Source organism: Balaenoptera physalus, assembly GCF_965194825.1.
Source record: "Balaenoptera physalus genome assembly, chromosome: 1".
Taxonomy (NCBI): domain Eukaryota; kingdom Metazoa; phylum Chordata; class Mammalia; order Artiodactyla; family Balaenopteridae; genus Balaenoptera; species Balaenoptera physalus.
In genome coordinates this window covers 120,831,013-120,850,260 of record NC_138882.1, presented here as the reverse complement: position 1 = coordinate 120,850,260, position 19,248 = coordinate 120,831,013, and the positions used below count along the sequence as shown (strand labels likewise).

At 33.6% G+C, this 19,248-nt stretch overlaps 1 protein-coding gene across 7 annotated transcripts in view; it reads right to left on the bottom strand.

Annotated features, from left to right (window-relative positions):
• The window catches only part of COL24A1 (collagen type XXIV alpha 1 chain), a 408,506-nt gene that overhangs the window by 282,987 nt on the left and 106,271 nt on the right, over positions 1-19,248 (bottom strand). For all 7 annotated transcript variants that reach the window (XM_082409988.1, XM_082409993.1, XM_082409994.1 and 4 more), the window contains 2 exons: positions 2,752-2,805; positions 663-707 (listed from right to left, as the gene is read on the bottom strand). In XM_082409988.1, coding sequence (XP_082266114.1) covers positions 663-707; positions 2,752-2,805 — 99 coding nt within the window. The remainder of the gene's footprint in view (positions 1-662; positions 708-2,751; positions 2,806-19,248) is intronic.

Genomic DNA, 19,248 nt, shown 5'->3' with positions numbered 1-19,248 from the left:
AAATTTATCAGAGAGCTACATATTTGGACTACATTGTTTTGGCCTCCACAGAATTGCTTTTAATTGCTTTTATTAAACTGTACTTTGCTGACATCAGAAACTCAAGAGTTGAATTCACTGTATAAAAACTGATTAAGTGAACAAATAATATAGTCACTTTTTTTAAGTACAATAAATAAGTTAGGTATTAAAATGATTAATGGCAATGGTGAAGTCCAGCTCCTACCTTTTGTCCAGGATGGTTTTCCTAACCATTTATTCAATTTTATTTCATAAAGCCTACTGTTATCATGTGCTTTTGTTTAGACCTATCTGACTCTCTAGACCAGATGGTATGAAAGACTGTCTCAAAGGAAAGAAGTGGCTATTCTACATCTTACACTTCTGGAGAAACTGAGTCTTGATTAAGTATCCTTAAGACAAATACACATACACATCAACCTGTAGAAATTTGTTATTTCAGTGTATCCTAAAGTATAATTAATTTTTAAATTCATACTACTGGTCTAATTTGCATATCTGGTGGGAAAATACATGTGAGCAAGGTTGATATTCAACAATGACACTAAAACTTTTCATTTTTGTAAAGTTTTAAAAACACATCTAACAAATATAAATACACACAAAAATATTTGATAAGAAGGATGATATCTGATACTCACTCTAAGCCCAGGAAATCCCGGAGGACCAATGCTACCTACAAGTCCCTAAGTAAGAGAAATGTGCAAAATTGGTTAAATATGATTCCAAACTACTAAGGGTATTTTCTAAAGATGAAGACAAAAATTTCTAGGAAAAAATATATCAAAATTTACCTTCTTTCAGCTAACTTCTGCAACTTCCCTACTCTTATGCATCCTCCTAAGAAGTGCAAACCTCTGGTGGCAGCTTATATTCTTTAAAAGTGGCCCTGGCTTCATGCTTTTAGATACTAGGACTACCACCTAGCCTAGGATATAGATTTCTCTGTGTCTCCTATGTACCTAATAAAGGAAGTAAATCCCATTAATAATCAGCATTATACATAATTAGCCTATATGTAGTATGAAAAGACAAGTGGTCAGCATGTCAGGTGAGAACATTTTCAGATGATTTAAAACACTTATCAGCTCTTTTGAAGTACATTATTTAAATTTTCTAAATTTCTCATTTATGAAACTGAAATAGTAATATTGTTTTCATTTTGTATAGAATTAAAACTGTAATTAAAACTCTAATATATATATATATATATATATATATATATATATATATATGAGCTTTTGAAAATTTTCTTAAAGCACTATACAAATGTAAGAAATTACCAACCTTGTTAAATTATTTGTATGAGATTTAAAATTATCTATATTAATTTTTCCAGTTGATTCATGATGGGTCTTTGTGACAGTCTTAAACTCATCATTACAGTCTTTGTGATAATTCCTACTCTACTCCATGTCAGAGTTACATCATTTACAGGGTACAAAGTATAAGAATACACCCTCCCTTTATTTTTGCATTTCAAATTCTGTTTTGAAACAAAGGTACAGTATAAAATATAGAGAATAATAAACCAATAAACTGAAAATATCCAATTTATTCTTACATTCTAAAGAAGACTCCAAATGCTCTTCCAGAAGTATTATATTTTAAATATAAACAGCAGACTTCAAAGAGAAAATTTTTAAATATTGTTAGGAGTCCAACCCTAACAAACTTCATGTATATTTAACTGACAAAACATTAAATAAGATGGCTTCACACTAGGTATGCAAGGACATAAATGGTATTAAAGAAAAAATGTAAATAATGCTTTACTTTATTATGCCTGAAATGGGAAGCTCCCCAGAATCATGGGCAAGAATAAGATGGTAAACATTCTACTTAAGACATAATTCAACTTTTTAACAATTTGTTTGGAAATCAGTTCTACTCTTATTTTATCTTCCAAGCCTTATAACAAATAAAACTTTTGCTAAATTCACTGAATAAGCTAATACAGTTATAATTTAGAAAAAAATAAAAAAGAAACTATTTTCAAACACTTTATTTTAAGCATAAATGCTAATAATTTACATAGCCTAAATATAGGAACTATTCCTAATTTATGATCCAAGGATTTAGTAGTTGATTCTAATTCACCTTAAAAATCTTATGAAAACAATGTGTACATGACATATATTGGGGGATAGCCATTTTTTGAGGGCAAAAAGTAAAGACATTTCTGCCTAGTGTCAAAAAACAGCATTCCATCATCATCCTTTGATAATATAATTAAACTAATTTTAGAATTTTAACTTCCTAATCTGAACATAGATATCTAAACAATCCCCCCCAAAGACTTCTCTATAAAATACTGAAAAGTAAGGTAGATCAATGACAGGTTTGAATCCAAAAGAGCAATCACCAAATGCACAATTTTTACATGAGGCTTGTTAGTACCTTGATGTACATGAAAGGCTTTTTTCCCCATGCCCCTCCCCACAAATATACAAGTCAGTATCGTGATTGTATACTTCAAATATTTTAAATAATCAGTCATGTTTAACATGGTCAAAATAATTTTAATGATTATCTCTCAAGACAGAATTTATAACACTTCTGTCTTATTTCCCATGCTGTAAAAGCACAAAGTGGAATGTGCTCAGTGGTATCAAAACTGTCTGGCCAAGAGTGCTTGTCAGGAATGTGGTAATGAGAATGGCAAGTACAGTTGCTATGAAGTCTTGAGTGATGTTAGACTGCGAGGGTGGACCATCACAATTTACTCACAGGACTGCCATCAGGACCTGCAGGGCCTCTGTCTCCAAAGTCACCTGGAAAACCCTGGCCCAAAGAAAAAAGAAAGAAATGCTATTACAGCCAAAATAGATAAAGAATTCATTCTTGCTGCGTTTTCTGATAAGGAACTTAGTAATAGGAAATATTTATTTCCTAACCTATAAATTATAGTGCAACAAAAATGTGTATTTGTTTTGCATAACACTTAATTGATTTTAAGTACACTATTTCTATAGTTTATAAAATTATTTTACATGCCACTCAATATATACAGAAAGCTAAGCTGCAGAAAATAGAAATTTGTTATCCATTATGTAAAGAATCACTGAATGAGAGGAAACAGAACCAAGATTTCCAGCTGACCAATCCATTAGTTTTGTCCACTACTTCATGCTGTTCCTATACACACACCACAGAGAATGAAATGACTATTAATATTTAGCATGTGCTTAGAACACTTACCTTGGCTAAAGGCTTTATACACATTATTATATATGCACTACTTCATTTCATCTTCACAGTAGGTCAAATCAATGAGTACTAACATCCTCACTTCATAGTTGAGGAAGTTAAAGCCCAGAGAGGTTAAATCACTTGCATCCACTAGCGTTGGGTGGGACTGAGCTTTGAATGCAGGCAGTCTGATTGCAGAGTCAGTGCTTGTTCTACTATGCTATATTGAATACTTTAACTCATCATTCCAAGATACAACATGTAAAAACATCATTTAAGAAAAGGGAAAATGCACATAAATATTGTAAATACAAAATTTATACAAAATATAAAATACAAAAGTGCGATTGAAATATAAGCTTCCCAAAGGTCTATTGAGAATTCTACACAGTAAAACTGTGAAGGACAGGAAATTAACACACTTCCTCATTATAAATTCTATTGTAAAATAACTCAATTACTCAGTTACTCTTGCTTTATATACTCAAAGATTTTCTCTAGAGATTTACCATTGAGTTTATCAACTTCAAAGCTCCCTTTTTAAAAGGCTACTTTACAAAATTCTTTATAATACTTATTATGAACACTTTGACAACACTCATTTTTAAAAACTTATAAGGCTAACAAAATAAAGTACATTATTAGATTCTTATAATCTTTTATTTAGGCAAGCCAGTATTAAATATTATGTGTTTAACAGATTGCCAAAAATCACTGGTTCACTAGTATAAACACGAATGGGCTAAGCTGAAAAGATGGTTTAACAATGGAAGAAAAGATATGACGTTTCTAAGACATAGTTAACTCGTAGGAGTGGTTTCTCTTATTCTGTAATCAGAGGATAATGCAAAAACCATCTGTATAGTCAAACATATTGCAGCCATACCCCCTTCAAAGTCAGTTGAAATTCAGGCAGGCATTTTGCTCTCATTGTCCTTGGAAGTCAAATCCTGTTGACAATAAGCTCACAAATCTGCAATACATCATTCCATACAGTATGAATTATTATGGGTATTTGAAAGTATTTATGATACACAGGTAATGGAAAAAGTAGAAGAAAAATACTGTAATAAATCTGAAACATAAGAGATGATTGACTTTTTAGATGGATCATAAGTAGGTTTTCCAGAAACCCCAGTGAAATAATAAAGAATGGGGGACATACTGCATGATTCCATTAATGTGAAATGTTCAAAATAGGCAAATCTATGGAGGTAGAAAGTAGATTAGTGGTTGCCGAGGCCTGGTGATGTGGTGAAGAGCTGGAGAGTGACTGCTTACAATATTGGGTTTCTTTCTGAGGTGATGAAAATGTTCTAAAATTAGTGCAATGGCTGCACAAGTCTATGAATATACTAATAACCACTGAATTGTACACTTTAAAGGGGTGAATTTTATGGTATGTACATTACATCTTAATAAAGTTTTTCTCAAAAAACAAGGAAACAGTTGGTCTGGACAAGGAGTGGGATTGCTGAAAACATCTTTGGGGACTCACTCAGGATTGCCTAGAGGATGTGCTCTTTGGGACCGACTGGCCCCCCACCCTCATCCAGTGGGAGGAGCTGCTTTCCAGTTCAGCGTCCCACAGAACTAGTGATTTCTCCCTGCTAGGAGAAGGGCAAGAACTGTGATTAGTTCTCCACTTATCACAAAGCCTGTATTTTCTACAACCAGCATGAAAACAATGAAATAAGCACTTATTGATTTCAACTTCCTATTCTTTTGGTAGTTCAATAATACATATAATAAATATTAGCTGTTCAACTTCACTTTGCCCCTGAAACAATTTAGTTGAACTGAGAATACACCTACTTTAAAATTTTTTATGTATTATTTCTCTTCTCACTTTACTACTCATTAAGCAGTTCATTTTTAACTCTCTATTCTAGATAGAGATATCTTTTTGTTTTAACCCATCTTACATGTTGACTATTGTGTCATCAATATTTGAAATAATTCCTACATATTCTTGTTTCATGAAATATAGTACAGTTAATGCCATAAAAAGCATCATTATATGTGGCTACATATTGGACATATATTTTCTTTTGAAGGAAATCATGCCAATGTTTTATATTGTTAAATATGTCACTGCTTGTACAGTGTTATTCAGTTGTTATTTCAATTTTGGCAACTATATGCATTTTTTTTTTTTTTTTTACTGCAGGTAAAGCTCTGAAATCCTTTAATAAAATAAACCTAAGTATTTGCAACCATATATCTTCACTGTAAAAAAAAATGATCTTAAAGACTGGTTGTGAAATATGGAACAGTAGTGACAAAACACTCTGCCTTCTAACTTAGAATACAAAAGACACAGTTTCTACAATTTCTTTCTCCACTTGAAAGAATTTGTTGCAAAATGAAATACTAAATTTTCTCTCATATTTACTTAGTGGAAAATTATAACCCCTAATTTAATCAAACTGTGTTCTCTTAGAAACATCCTCCTACTACCAAAGGATATAATGGCCATTTTCCAGGATAATCATTCATAGGAAAGCTTGAGTTTTTGCCCTTTTTGCCCAACTTGCCAATTTCATGAATGTAATAATCATCTTCTCTGTCATACTGAGAGAAGTAAGTCAGAGAAAGACAAATATCATGATATCACTTATATGTGAAATCTAAGAAAATGGTACAAATGAACTTATTTACAAAACAGAAATCAAGTTACAGATATAGAAAACAAACTTATGGTTACCAGTGGAAAAAGGGAGGGGAGGGATAAATTGGGAGATTGGGACTGACATATACACACTACTATATATAAAATCATTAATAAAGACCTACTGTATAGCACAGGGAACTCTACTCAATACTATGTAATGGCCTATATGGGCCATTACATCTAAGAAAGAGTGGATATATGTGTACGTATAACTGATTCACTTTGCTATAAACCTGAAACTAACGCAACACTGTATGTTGTGTCAACTATACTTCAATAACAAACAAATAAACAAGTAAATAAATGGCATGCCAGAGTTGCATTGTTACTTCTGTGAACATAATTCTCTTTTTTACATTTTCATTGTTTTGATCAGTTGTAAAATTTTATTTTGTAAAGAATATGACATTTCAGGGATTTCACTTGATCTCTTCAAGTTATGAATAATTTTCTTGCTCATTTCCACTGTTTGATCAATGTAGTGGACAGATTTTGAGGTGACTCTTAATGATTCCTACTTCCTGTTGCCCAATCTTTGTATGATACCCTCCATTTGTGTGTGGTGGGACTATGACTTGCTTCTTCTAACAAATAGAATAGAGCAAAGGTGATGGTATGCCAATGATGTGATTATGTTGTACTATATAAAAGTCCATCTTAGCAGCCTGGAGCTAGAGTCTTCCTGAGTTTGATGAAATAAGCAGCTGTGTTGGAGAGGCCCACACAACAGGGAACTGTGAATGACCTCTAGGAACTGTGGACAGTCCATAGGACCTGAAGTTGGGCAATAGCCAAAAACCAGCAAAGAGCCAGGGTCTCTTAGTTCTACAACTTCAAGGAAATGAATTCTTCTCACAACCTGAAATGAGCTTGGAAGTGAACTCTTCCCCAGTCAAGCGTCCAGATGATAATGCAGCAGCTGACACTTTGACTGGAGAAGACCTAGTTAAGTAGTATCTGGACTGCTGACTGATGAAAACTATGAGATTTATTAATGGGTGTATTTTAAGCTTCTAAGTTTGTGGTATTTGTTATGTAACAACAGATAGAAAACTAATACAATTGGTAATTAAAACTACTTTAAATAAAGTCCTATTTGTACAATTTACTATGTGGTAATGCTCAATGTAAGACTTCTCACACTGTTTCTAGATTTTAAAATTTTAAGTAAATAATATTTTTGAAGATTTTCTACTGCTTTTAATTCTCTATTGAAAATTGTAATCCATGAATAATCAATATCAGTTAAATAAATTTAAAAATTTATATTTACTTAAAAATTTTTACTGTAATCTAATTAAATATCTTTTTAAAACTGCATAATTCTATCATTTCCTATCCATCTAGCTGCCAACATAAACAATTTTTATCATGCTTCATGAATTTTGTTTCTATACCTATGATATACAAAATTTAAGAGTAATATGAATTGTTTAATAATACAAAATGTTTCTCAGTCTCTGGGAATTTCTCAGTCTCAGCTATTGCAAATATTGCACTAGTTCTACTACCTCTGAAACCAAAAATCAGAACACAAAGAGAGGCAAGAAAATAGAAGGTTTGCATTACTTGAAGCAGTACTTCATTATACAAGAGCCTATTGCATTCATACTAAAAGGAGAATTAGATAAGTAAATTCATCTTTCCTTAACCGAAGTGCTTCTACTGCCTGCTCAGTCTTCATCGCAATCTCAAGCAGTTTCCGTCTCTAATGTTGGCAGTGGTACCAGCTACAAAACTTCATGGTATTCAGATGTGAGGTTATAAGCAAGAGATGTGGAGAAGAATTTCTCTGAGCCTTGAACATTATTAAAATACTTTCGTAGCCAGCCTCAAAGATGGACCCTCATGATTCTCACTACCTGGTATTAATGCCCTTGTGTAGTGTCCCCCCATTTTGACTCCTGGCTGGCCTATGTGACTAACAGAATATAGAAGTAACAGAATGTGAATTCTTAGGCTAGGTCATAAAAGGCACTATACCTTTCACTTTGCTCCCATGGACCACTTGGTCTGGTGGAAGCCAAAACCATGCTGTGAAGACACTCAAGTTGCCATGTGGAGAGTTCCCCATGGGAAGGAAATGAGACTTCCCACCAGCCAGTAAGTGAGCCACCTTAATAGCAGATCAGTCCCAGTCAAGCCTTCAGATGACTGCAGTCTTGCCCAAAATCTTGACTGTAACCTCATATGAAACCCTAAGCTAGACCCACCCAAATAAGCCACTCCCAAATTCCTGACCCACAGAAACTATAAGAAATAATATATATTTATTATTACTGTTTTACACCGCTAACATGGAGCAATCTGTTACATAGCAATAGGTAACTAATACGTAATAACAAGAATGGATGTCTAGGATTACAGGTCATACAATGCCAATGCTAAGTGCTAAATCCTGAGTGATGGGAAAATCATGTGTTTTTTAAATACATTTTATTTTATTTGTTTGTGATGTACAGGGTCCTCTAAAGTGCAGAGCCCGGATCAAGTTTCTCTCTTGCCTGGGTCTGATGGTACTGTTATCAAACATGGTAGTTATCAAACATTAAGAACAAAAGAAGTATTCTAGACTTGGTATGCCTGAATATATATGTGGTGTTAATATTGTAGACTACATACAGATACTATACTTGGTGGTATAGCTAAATATCAGGAAACAGTGGAAAACTTATTGCTTAGGGAGTCTAGTAAAAGAATTATTTTCCTAGTTCTACAAAGACATTAGAAAAACACTGAATATAAAATAACTAGAGAAACATGAGGACTAAAATAACCATAAAATACTGGTGACTATATTTATGGAATTAAAAAATAAAGAGTTGCAAAATTTTTCTGTTAAAGACTACAATTATCTATGAACACATTTTGCTCTTTCTAAAGAACAAATGTTTAGAAACAATATATTCAATCTAAAGTAGAGATAAATTAAAATTATCATAAAATACATATATACTAAACAGGCATTAGTGACAAAGTAAACAGGCATTACCAATAAAAAAAGAAATTCAACTTTTTCCAAGATGAAGCAATGAAAACAGAAGACTGCACTAAATTGTCTAGGACTAGCCACACTAACATAAAACCCAGAGGTTAATTTTACACATTCTACACATGAATACATACTACTAGAAAATCCTGATATTTTAAAATCCTTCAAAGGGAAACACAATTATTGTAGGTAAAGGCTAGAGTGTAAAGTGCTCTGTGATAATCCAGCCTCTGCCTCTTTCTTTTCCTTATAGGTAAGATAATTTGATCCACATTTCAAGGTCAACCATGTCCTAACAGTTGAGACTAATTTTAAACTTAGGTAGGAATTTAATGGGTTTTAGACAAATCCTTGGAGATTTAGCATCAAGTCAGGCTTACTGTTAACCTAGCTATGATCTGGGCCTCAGTTCTCAGGCTCAAGTTCCTGCCTTGCTCTTAAAGACTGGTTACCAGCTTGTACTCTAATTCTGGGAATTGGAATCTGCCTTTTTCCTGTGTTCAAGAACCAGTTTTGCCACACATTATCCCTCAATCATAAGGGCCACGCCTCATTCTTGCCATTTTCCCACACTGAGAATACAAGCCAAGCCAAACCTCACTTCCATATTTGCACTCACATTTCCACATTCCTGATTTTGATAACCTACAAGACTCTCTTGAGTTTTCCCTTACATTATCCACCCTGAAAATAAATGCCTGCCTGAATTCCCATTTGTTGGTGTCATACCTCTATGAAGTCATGCTCTTCCTGGACTTCCCCAAAGTTACCAACTATAGTTCATTGGGCATCCCTCTTCTCAGTAACTGACCCGACCTTGAAGATGGGTTTAATTCAAAGTACTGGTCTCTTCATACATCTTGTCAACCTATAGTTAGCCAAACATAGTTACTACAGATCATCCCAGTAGAATCCAGAAAATACATTTTTCCTGAAAGAGGCAGAATCACTGAAAAATTAATGACAATATTTGGTAATGCTCTAGCAACAGTAGTTCTTTCTTTATGAATTAACTTCAAACTTTTCCTGGGACAAAGAAAACACTGTCTCCAAATTCTCCATAAAATGTATGTATTTGAAACACGGTTGTGCAATACGTATTTAAGATTGTTTGGGGCTAAAGATAGAACTAATAACAGATGTCTAACAGAAGGACTTTATATTCTGAAATTCTAACACTGGAGTTAGAAGCCAAAATACAGTTTACTTTAAATAGACTCTTCTAACAGAAAGCTGTAAGAGAAAAGGAGACACTCCTTTCTATAGTTGGAAAAGTAAACATCTCTGAAGTCCCGGTGACTTAAGGGTGTTATTTTGTTCACTATTCTAAGGCTGCGATATTTTGATATTCATAGGAAGAAAACTGAGTACTCTTTTGCTCTTTGTCAAACTTCAAATACAATATGATTTGATTATTTATAATCTATTATTATCAGATCTGAAAAAGTCCTTAGAAAACCTGTGTATTTTGACAACAGTTTTCTAGGTACTGTTGAGAGTCAATCCAAATCTCCAATACCACGTTACCTTCAATCCTGGAAAAATCAGTTCTGGCATAGATATTTTAGGTCGTGGAGCTACATAAATTTGCTTCAACTTACTACAAGAGACTACTGATTAAATCAATCTGGGAGCCCTGTAAAATGCTTTTTTAATAGCAGCTATAGAATTTCCTGACTGCGCACTACAGAATGAAGTTTGGAAACTTTGCACTAAAAAGAGAGCTACTTGGAATTAGTAACATATATAAAATATGAAGTTAACAAATACATATATATCCTCTTTCCCTGTGTCTCCCATTTTTTTAAACAGCATTCTTCTTTTCTATTATAAATCAGCGGATGGTTTTATGCTTTTAAATAATTTGGTTCATATCATATGCTCCAAGAAGCTTCTCAAAGACAGTAAAACATGTAAAATAGAACAGGAGTTCTTTGGTGTTTTAAAAAGAGTCCTGACCAATATAGATTGTCTACTATCTTGTTTTTAAGATCTCTAATATTAACTGACAACAAGGATTTTGATCCAATTGTGACATTATAGGGAGTGTAGGAGGGAAGAAAAGGAAGAGGTAAGAACTATAGTATCTCAATATCAAAAAGCATGAGTACACAAACACTGACTAATATGTAACTGATTACATAAGGCATTTAAAAATAATTGTGATTAGTAAGTACCTAATACTAAGATCTTAAAATCAAAAATAGTTTACAATACAAGGAAGAAAACCACTTCTCAAATGTCAACAACCTAAGACTAAGGAACAAATGAATTTGTTAATAAAACTACTTTTACATAGTCTGATCCTAAAATATACCAAATTCCTAACAAAACCAGTTTTTTACTTTTCCTGATTGAAAAAGCAAAAACACATTATGTGACAAATATTAACTCTATCTGCAAACTCTGAATAAATACAATGTTTTATTTTGGGGAAGAAAGAGTTTTCTGGGAAGATTTAAAATGAAATAACTTAACACAAACATTAATGTAAAAAATAACAGTACAAGGCTAAATAATAAATAACTCAAACAACCAAAATAATATGTTATTTTAAAATGTATCCATTTTGAACAGCATTCACATAATATTTATACTGTCTAGGAGAGGATATCTCTTACCTGTAAGTCTATAATTTCATTAAAACAATACAAACATCACTAAGGAAGCTGGCTCACAACAACTTAATTCCATGCTTAGTGTTTACTCAGGGAAATAAGTGATTCTTTGGCAACCAGTATGAGCATATGATTTATAGCAACATCTCCCCAAACTTAAGCTTAGCAATATTACTAACAATTTTGGACAGGACTTTGACTACTCCCCTATATATTTCTATGCTGCACAGGTATATGATGTCATGTCAATACATATACACTTTCATATTTTTGTAAACTATTCACACCAAACATAGAGCTTTAGTACTCAGGTTAGAAACCAATACAGTAATCCAAAAAAGCTTATATTTATAGTGACCTAAACTTGGATTTTGAAGTTTTCTATGCCTACTGCCTTCACTATTTTGACTATCAGAGTGTTTCATATTTTATAATACAGAAAGTGAAGTAATTTATTTTACCAGTTTCTGGCTTTAATTTCAGAGACTCTAAAAATATAAGTGTAATATGTTACATAAAATTTAAGGAGTTATCTAAAAGGAGTTACTATTATTCTACAAATTACATGTTACAATAATTATTTGAAACTGAATCATGTCCAATAGGCACATGAAAAGATGCTCAATATGGCTAATTATTAGAGAAATGCAAATCAAAACTACAATGAGGTATCACCTCACACCAGTCAGAATGGCCATCATCAAAGGTCTACAAACAATAAACACTGGAGAGGGTATGGAGAAAAGGGAACCTTCCTACACTGTTGATGGGAGTGTAAACTGGTGCAGCCACTATGGATAACAGTATGGAGGTTCCTTAAAGAGTAAAAATACAGTTATCATATGATCCAGCAATCCCACTCCTGGGCATGTATCCAGAAAAGATGAAAACTGTAGTTCAAAAAGGTACATGTACCCCAATGTTCATAGCAGCACTATTTACAATAGCCAAAATATGGAAGTAACCTAAGTGTCCATTGACAGAGGAATGGATAAAGAAGATGTGGTGTGTGTATATATATATATATATATATACACACACATATGTGTATGTGTGTGTGTGTATATATATATATATACACACATATATTCCATTTTATATGGAATATATATATTAATATACATATTAATTATATATAACGGAATATTACTTAGCCATAAAAATGAATGATATAATGCCATTTGCAGCAATATGGATGGATGTGGAGATTATCATATGAAGTGAAGTAATCAAAGACAAATATATGATATCACTTATATGTGGAATCTAAAAAAGTGATACAAATGAACTTATTTACAAAACAGAAACAGACTCACAGACATAGACAACAAACCTATGGTTACCAAAGGGGAAAGGGGGAGAAGGGAGGGATAAATTAGGAGTTTGGGATTAACAGATACACACTACTATATATAAAATAGATAAACAACAAGGACTTACTGTATAGGATAGGGAACTATAGTGAATATCTTATAATAACCTATAATGGAAAAGAATCTGAAAAAGAATACATACATGTATAACTGAATCACTTTGCTGTACACCTGAAACTAACACAACATTGTAAATCAACTATACTTCAATTTTTTAAAAACTGAATCATATGCTATGCTCAAAGACGAATTGTATCTACCTAAAATTTGAGGAAACAAGCTCATTTACAATGTAAGACTAATTAAATTAATTAAAGGGGAGTAGTGATTATAATAAAGTACATCTTATTCTAAGGACAGTAAATGAAATAACATGGATGGGATCCACATAGCTGTACCTTAATGAAGCACCAACCTACACTTCTAAATAGCTATGAAACCAGCAGAAGATTGGACATAACAGTCTTTGACATATGCTTAGCCAAAAATTTCTTAAATATGGGTCCTTTTTAGATTTCAGCATTTCCAGGTTTCTGTATTTTCTTTCACATGTATGGTTTCTGTCAGCTCTTTATTTTGGCCTGGATCCTTTAATTCTGCTTCTGTATTTGAATATCTACTTCATATATAACAACAAATAGTATACATAATTTAATAAATGACCAAGAGAAAATGGCTATATTTGTATCCACACACCTAATATCTTTCCACATCAAAGAGAGTAGAAATGTTAGCAAAAGATATCTTCCTTTTACTATTATTAAAACAGTAATAAGTGACAATTCTTCTCATGGAATTTGAATCATCTAAATTGAAATATAAGTGTCTCATGCCACATAATATCCCATACTAATATGTTTACCCTTACTTAATGTCAAAGATATCTGAAGATGATTTTACTTATAATAAACAGAACATGGTGGAGCATTTATGCATAGGATAATATTCTGGAACAGTCTCTGAGGTCAACCTTGGCATAATTTGACTTGTGGGTGTAACTGTATCTTATTCTAAGTACAGTGATTTCCTCATAAACATGATCAAATCATCTTGTGGTAAAATCAAGAGAAAGTACATATAGCATACATGACACAGTACAGCACTAGACAGATTTTATATAATAAACACTATTTAGGAAAAACGGAATGCATGTGTTTTTCAAATATAATTTTTCTAAGATCTAAATCTATTACAAAGGCATATATCTTTAAAGAAATAAGACTTTACAAATTTTGTAATATAAAGAACAGTGCACTCAAAAAAAAGAACCCAGTGATCATTCCATTCACTATTTTTCCACAGTTTTCTTGAACTCCTCTTTTGAACTCAATAGCATCTGTTGGATAATTTTATAATTCCCTATGGAGTAAGAAACCAGAAGTTATCTATAAATTTCCATGGACGATTTTACAGTTCATTATGGAGTAGGGAAGTAGATAATAGCTATATATTGTCAAGATAAAGTTAAGGGACTTCCGTGGTGGCACAGTGGTTAAGAGTCCACCTGCCAATGCAGGGGACATAGGTTCGAGCCCTGTTCCAGGAAGATCCCACATGCCACGGAGCAACTAAGTCCATGCACCACAACCACTGAGCCTGCACTCTAGAGCCTGCAAGCCACAACTGCTGAGCCTGTGTGCCACAACTACTGAAGCCCGTGTGCTCTAGGCCCTGTGTGCTGCAACTACTGAGCCCACATGCTGCAACTACTGAAGTCCACACAGCTAGAGCCCGTGCTCCGCAACAAGAGAGAAGCCACCGCAATGAGAAAGCACGCGCACTGCAACCAAGAGTAGCCCCCGATCGCTGCAACTAGAGAAAGCCCGCATGCAGCAATGAAGACCCAATGCAGCCCCCCCAAGGAAAGATAAAGTTAATATCTATATAAGACCAGCTATATTAATAAATAAAGATGGTAGCTACTTAAGTGATATATCACAGACACTCTGTGAAAATGTTTCCTCAGCAATGCCTAAAATTCCACCATTAAAGATTACTTATTTTGTCTTAAACTATACTTAAAATATAATTACTAATGGGTAAGGTAATACTTTAAGCACTGGAAGTAATATAGTAGAATAAATAAATTAATTAGTTCTTTTACTGACAGCATACTTTGGTAGGAGATGGATGAAAAAAAATCAAGACATAGAATGGAGAAGACAAGAATAAAGAAGATGAACTTCACCTACTATCAATTTTGAGACACCCCAATCTGCATATTTAGATTAGATATTTGACACATAATAGAGGTACTTCTGTTGGGATATGTGTAAGAGGGATAAAATGTAAAGAAATAATATACTAACATTCAGAAGTATAATAGAGTGTAATCAAATGAGATGGCATACAAAGTATTTAACAAAGTCCTTGAGACTAAAAATTGGTGATGATGGTAATGATGATGGTACAGTTTCTGCTGTTATAATTCTTACAAGATTAACTTTAATGTTGAATGTAATTGCAAGAAAACAAAATGTTTGGCTTACTTTTCATTTCTTGATAGTTTCATAAGTTTATCTTAATATGTTTAAATCTTTAAAGTGAAACCACTCCTATTCAACACAGTTTTGGAAGTCTTAGCCACGGCAATCAGAGAAGAAAAAGAAATACAGATTGGAAAAGAAGAAGTAAAACTGTCACTGTTTGCAGATGACATGATACTATATATAGAAAATCCTAAAGATGCCACCAGAAAATTACTAGAACTAATCAATGAATTTGGTAAGGTTGCAGGATACAAAATTAAAGCACAGAAATCTCTTGCATTCCTATGCACACTAACAATGAAAGATCAGAAAGAGAAATTAAGGAAACAATCCCATTTACCATCACAACAAAAAGATTAAAATACCTCAGAATAAACCTACCTAAGGAGGCGAAAGACCTGTACTCAGAAAATTACACAACCCTGATGAAAGAAATCAAAGATAACATAAACAGATGAAAAAATATACCATGTTCTTGGATTGGAAGAATCAATATTGTGAAAATGACTGTACTACCCAAAGCAATCTACAGATTCAATGCAATCCCTATCAAATTACCAACGGCATTCCTCACAGAATTAGAACAAAAAATTTTACAATTTGTATGGAAACACAAAAGACCCTGATAGCCAAAGCAATCTTGAGAAAGAAAAATGGAGCTGGAGGAATCAGGCTCCCTGACTTCAAACTTTACTACAAAGCTACAGTAATCAAGACAGTATGGTACTGGCATAAAAAAAGAAATATAGATCAATGGAACAGGATAGAAAGCCCAGAGATAAACCCATGCACATATGGTCACCTAATTTATGACAAAGGAGGTAAGAACATACAATGGACAAAAGACAGCCTGTTCAATAAGTTGGGCTGAGAAAACTGGGCAGCTACATATAAAAGAATGAAATTAGAACACTAAGACCATACACAAAAATAAACTCCAAATGGATTAAAGAACTAAATGTAAGACCGGACACTATAAAACTCTTAGAGGAAAACGTAGGAAAAACACTCTTTGACATGAACCACAGCAAGATCTTTTTTGACCCACCTCCTAGAGTAATGAAAATAAAAACAAAAATAAACAAATGACCTAATTAAACTTAAAAGCTTTTGCACAGCAAAGGAAACCATAAACAAGATGAAAAGACAACCCTCAGAATGGGAGAAAATATTTGCAACCAAAGCAACAGACAAAGGTTTATTCTCCAAAATATACAAACAGCTCATGGAGGTCAATATCAAAAAAACAAACAACTCAATCAAAAAACGGGCAGAAAACCTAAACAGATATTTCACCAAAGAAGACATACAGATGGCCAAGAGGCACGTAAAAAGATGCTCAACATCACTAATTATTAGAGAAATGCAAATCAAAACTACAATGAGGTATCACCTCACACCAGTCAGAATGGCCATCATCAAAAAATCTACAATCTGATCTTTCAGCAGAAACTCTGCAAGCCAGAAGGGAGTGGCAGGATATACTTAAAGTGATGAAGGAGAAAAACCTACAACCAAGATTACTCTACCCAGCAAGGATCTCATTCAGATGTGATGGAGAAATTAAAACCTTTACAGGCAAGCAAAAGCTGAGAGAGTTCAGCACCACCAAACCAGCTTTACAACAAATGCTAAAGGAACTTCTCTAGGCAAGAAACACAAGAGAAGGAAAACACCTACAATAACAAACCCAAAACATTTAAGAAAATGGGAATAGGAACATACATATCAATAATTACCTTGAATGTAAATGGATTAAATGCTCCAACCAAAAGACACAGGCTGGCTGAATGGATACAAAAACAAGACCCATATATATGCTGTCTACAAGAGACCCACTTCAGACCTAGAGACACATACAGACTGAAAGTGAGGGGATGGAAAAAGATAGTCCATGCAAATGGAAATCAAAAGAAAGCTGGAGTAGCAATTCTCATATCAGACAAAATAGACTTTAAAATAAAGACTATTACAAGAGACAAAGAAGGACACTATATAATGATCAAGGGATCGATCCAAGAGGAAGGTATAAAAATTGTAAATATTTATGCACCCAACATAGGAGCACCTCAATACATAAGGCAAATACTAACAGCCATAAAAGGGGAAATCGACAGCAACACAATCATAGTAGGGGACTTTAACACCCCACTTTCACCAATGGACAGATCATCCAAAATGAAAATAAATAAGGAAACACAAGCTTTAAATGATACATTAAACAAGATGGACTTAATTGATATTTATAGGACATTCCACCCAAAAACAACAGAATACACATTTTTCTCAAGTGCTCATGGAACATTTTCCAGGACAGATCATATCTTGGGTCACAAATCAAGCCTTGGTAAATTTAAGAAAATTGATATCGTATCAAGTATCTTTTCCGACCACAACGCTATGAGACTAGATATCAATTACAGGAAAAGATCTGTAAAAAATACAAACACATGGAGGCTACACAATACACTACTTAATAACGAAGTGATCACTGAAGAAATCAAAGGGGAAATCAAAAAATACCTAGAAACAAATGACAATGGAGATACGACGACCCAAAACCTATGGGACGCAGCAAAAGCAGTGCTAAGAGGGAAGTTTATAGAAATACAAGCCTACCTCAAGAAACAGGAAACATCTCGAATAAACAACCTAACCTTGCACCTAAAGCAATTAGAGAAAGAAGAACAAAAAAACCCCAAAGACAGCAGAAGGAAAGAAATCATAAAGATTAGGTCAGAAATAAATGAAAAAGAAATGAAGGAAACAATAGCAAAAATCAATGAAACTAAAAGCTGGTTCTTTGAGAAGATAAACAAAATTGATAAACCATTAGCCAGACTCATCAAGAGAAAAAGGGAGAAGACTCAAATCAATAGAATTAGAAATGAAAAAGGAGAAGTAACCACTGACACTGCAGAAATACAAAAGATCATAAGATCATGAGAGATTACTACAAGCAACTCTATGCCAATAAAATGGACAACCTGGAAGAAATGGACAGATTCTTAGCAATGCACAAACTGCCGAGACTGAACCAGGAAGAAATAGAAAATATGAACAGACCAATCACAAGCACTGAAATTGAAACTGTGATTAAAAACCTTCCAACAAACAAAAGCCCAGGACCAGATGGCTTCACAGGCGAATTCTATCAAACATTTAGAGAAGAGCTAACACCTATCCTTCTCAAACTCTTCCAAAATATTGCAGAGGGAGGAACACTCCCAAACTCATTCTACAAGGCCACCATCACCCTGATACCAAAACCAGACAAAGATGTCACAAAGAAAGAAAACTACAGGCCAATATCACTGATGAACATAGATGCAAAAATCCTCAACAAAATACTAGCAAACAGAATCCAACAGCACATTAAAAGGATCATACACCATGATCAAGTGGGGTTTATCCCAGGAATGCAAGGATTCTTCAACATACGCAAATCAATCAATGTGATACACCATATTAACAAATTGAAGGAGAAAAACCATATGATCATCTCAATAGATGCAGAGAAAGCTTTCGACAAAATTCAACACCCATTTATGATAAAAGCCCTGCAGAAAGTAGGCATAGAGGGAACTTTCCTCAACATAATAAAGGCCAAATATGACAAACCCACAGCCAACATTGTCCTCAATGGTGAAAAACTGAAACCATTTCCACTAAGATCAGGAACAAGACAAGGTTGCCCACTCTCACCACTATTATTCAACATAGTTTTGGAAGTGTTAGCCACAGCAATCAGAGAAGACAAAGAAATAAAAGGAATCCAAATCGGAAAAGAAGAAGTAAAGCTGTCACTATTTGCAGATGATATGATACTATACATAGAGAATCCTAAAGATGCTACCAGAAAACTCCTAGAGCTAATCAATGAATTTGG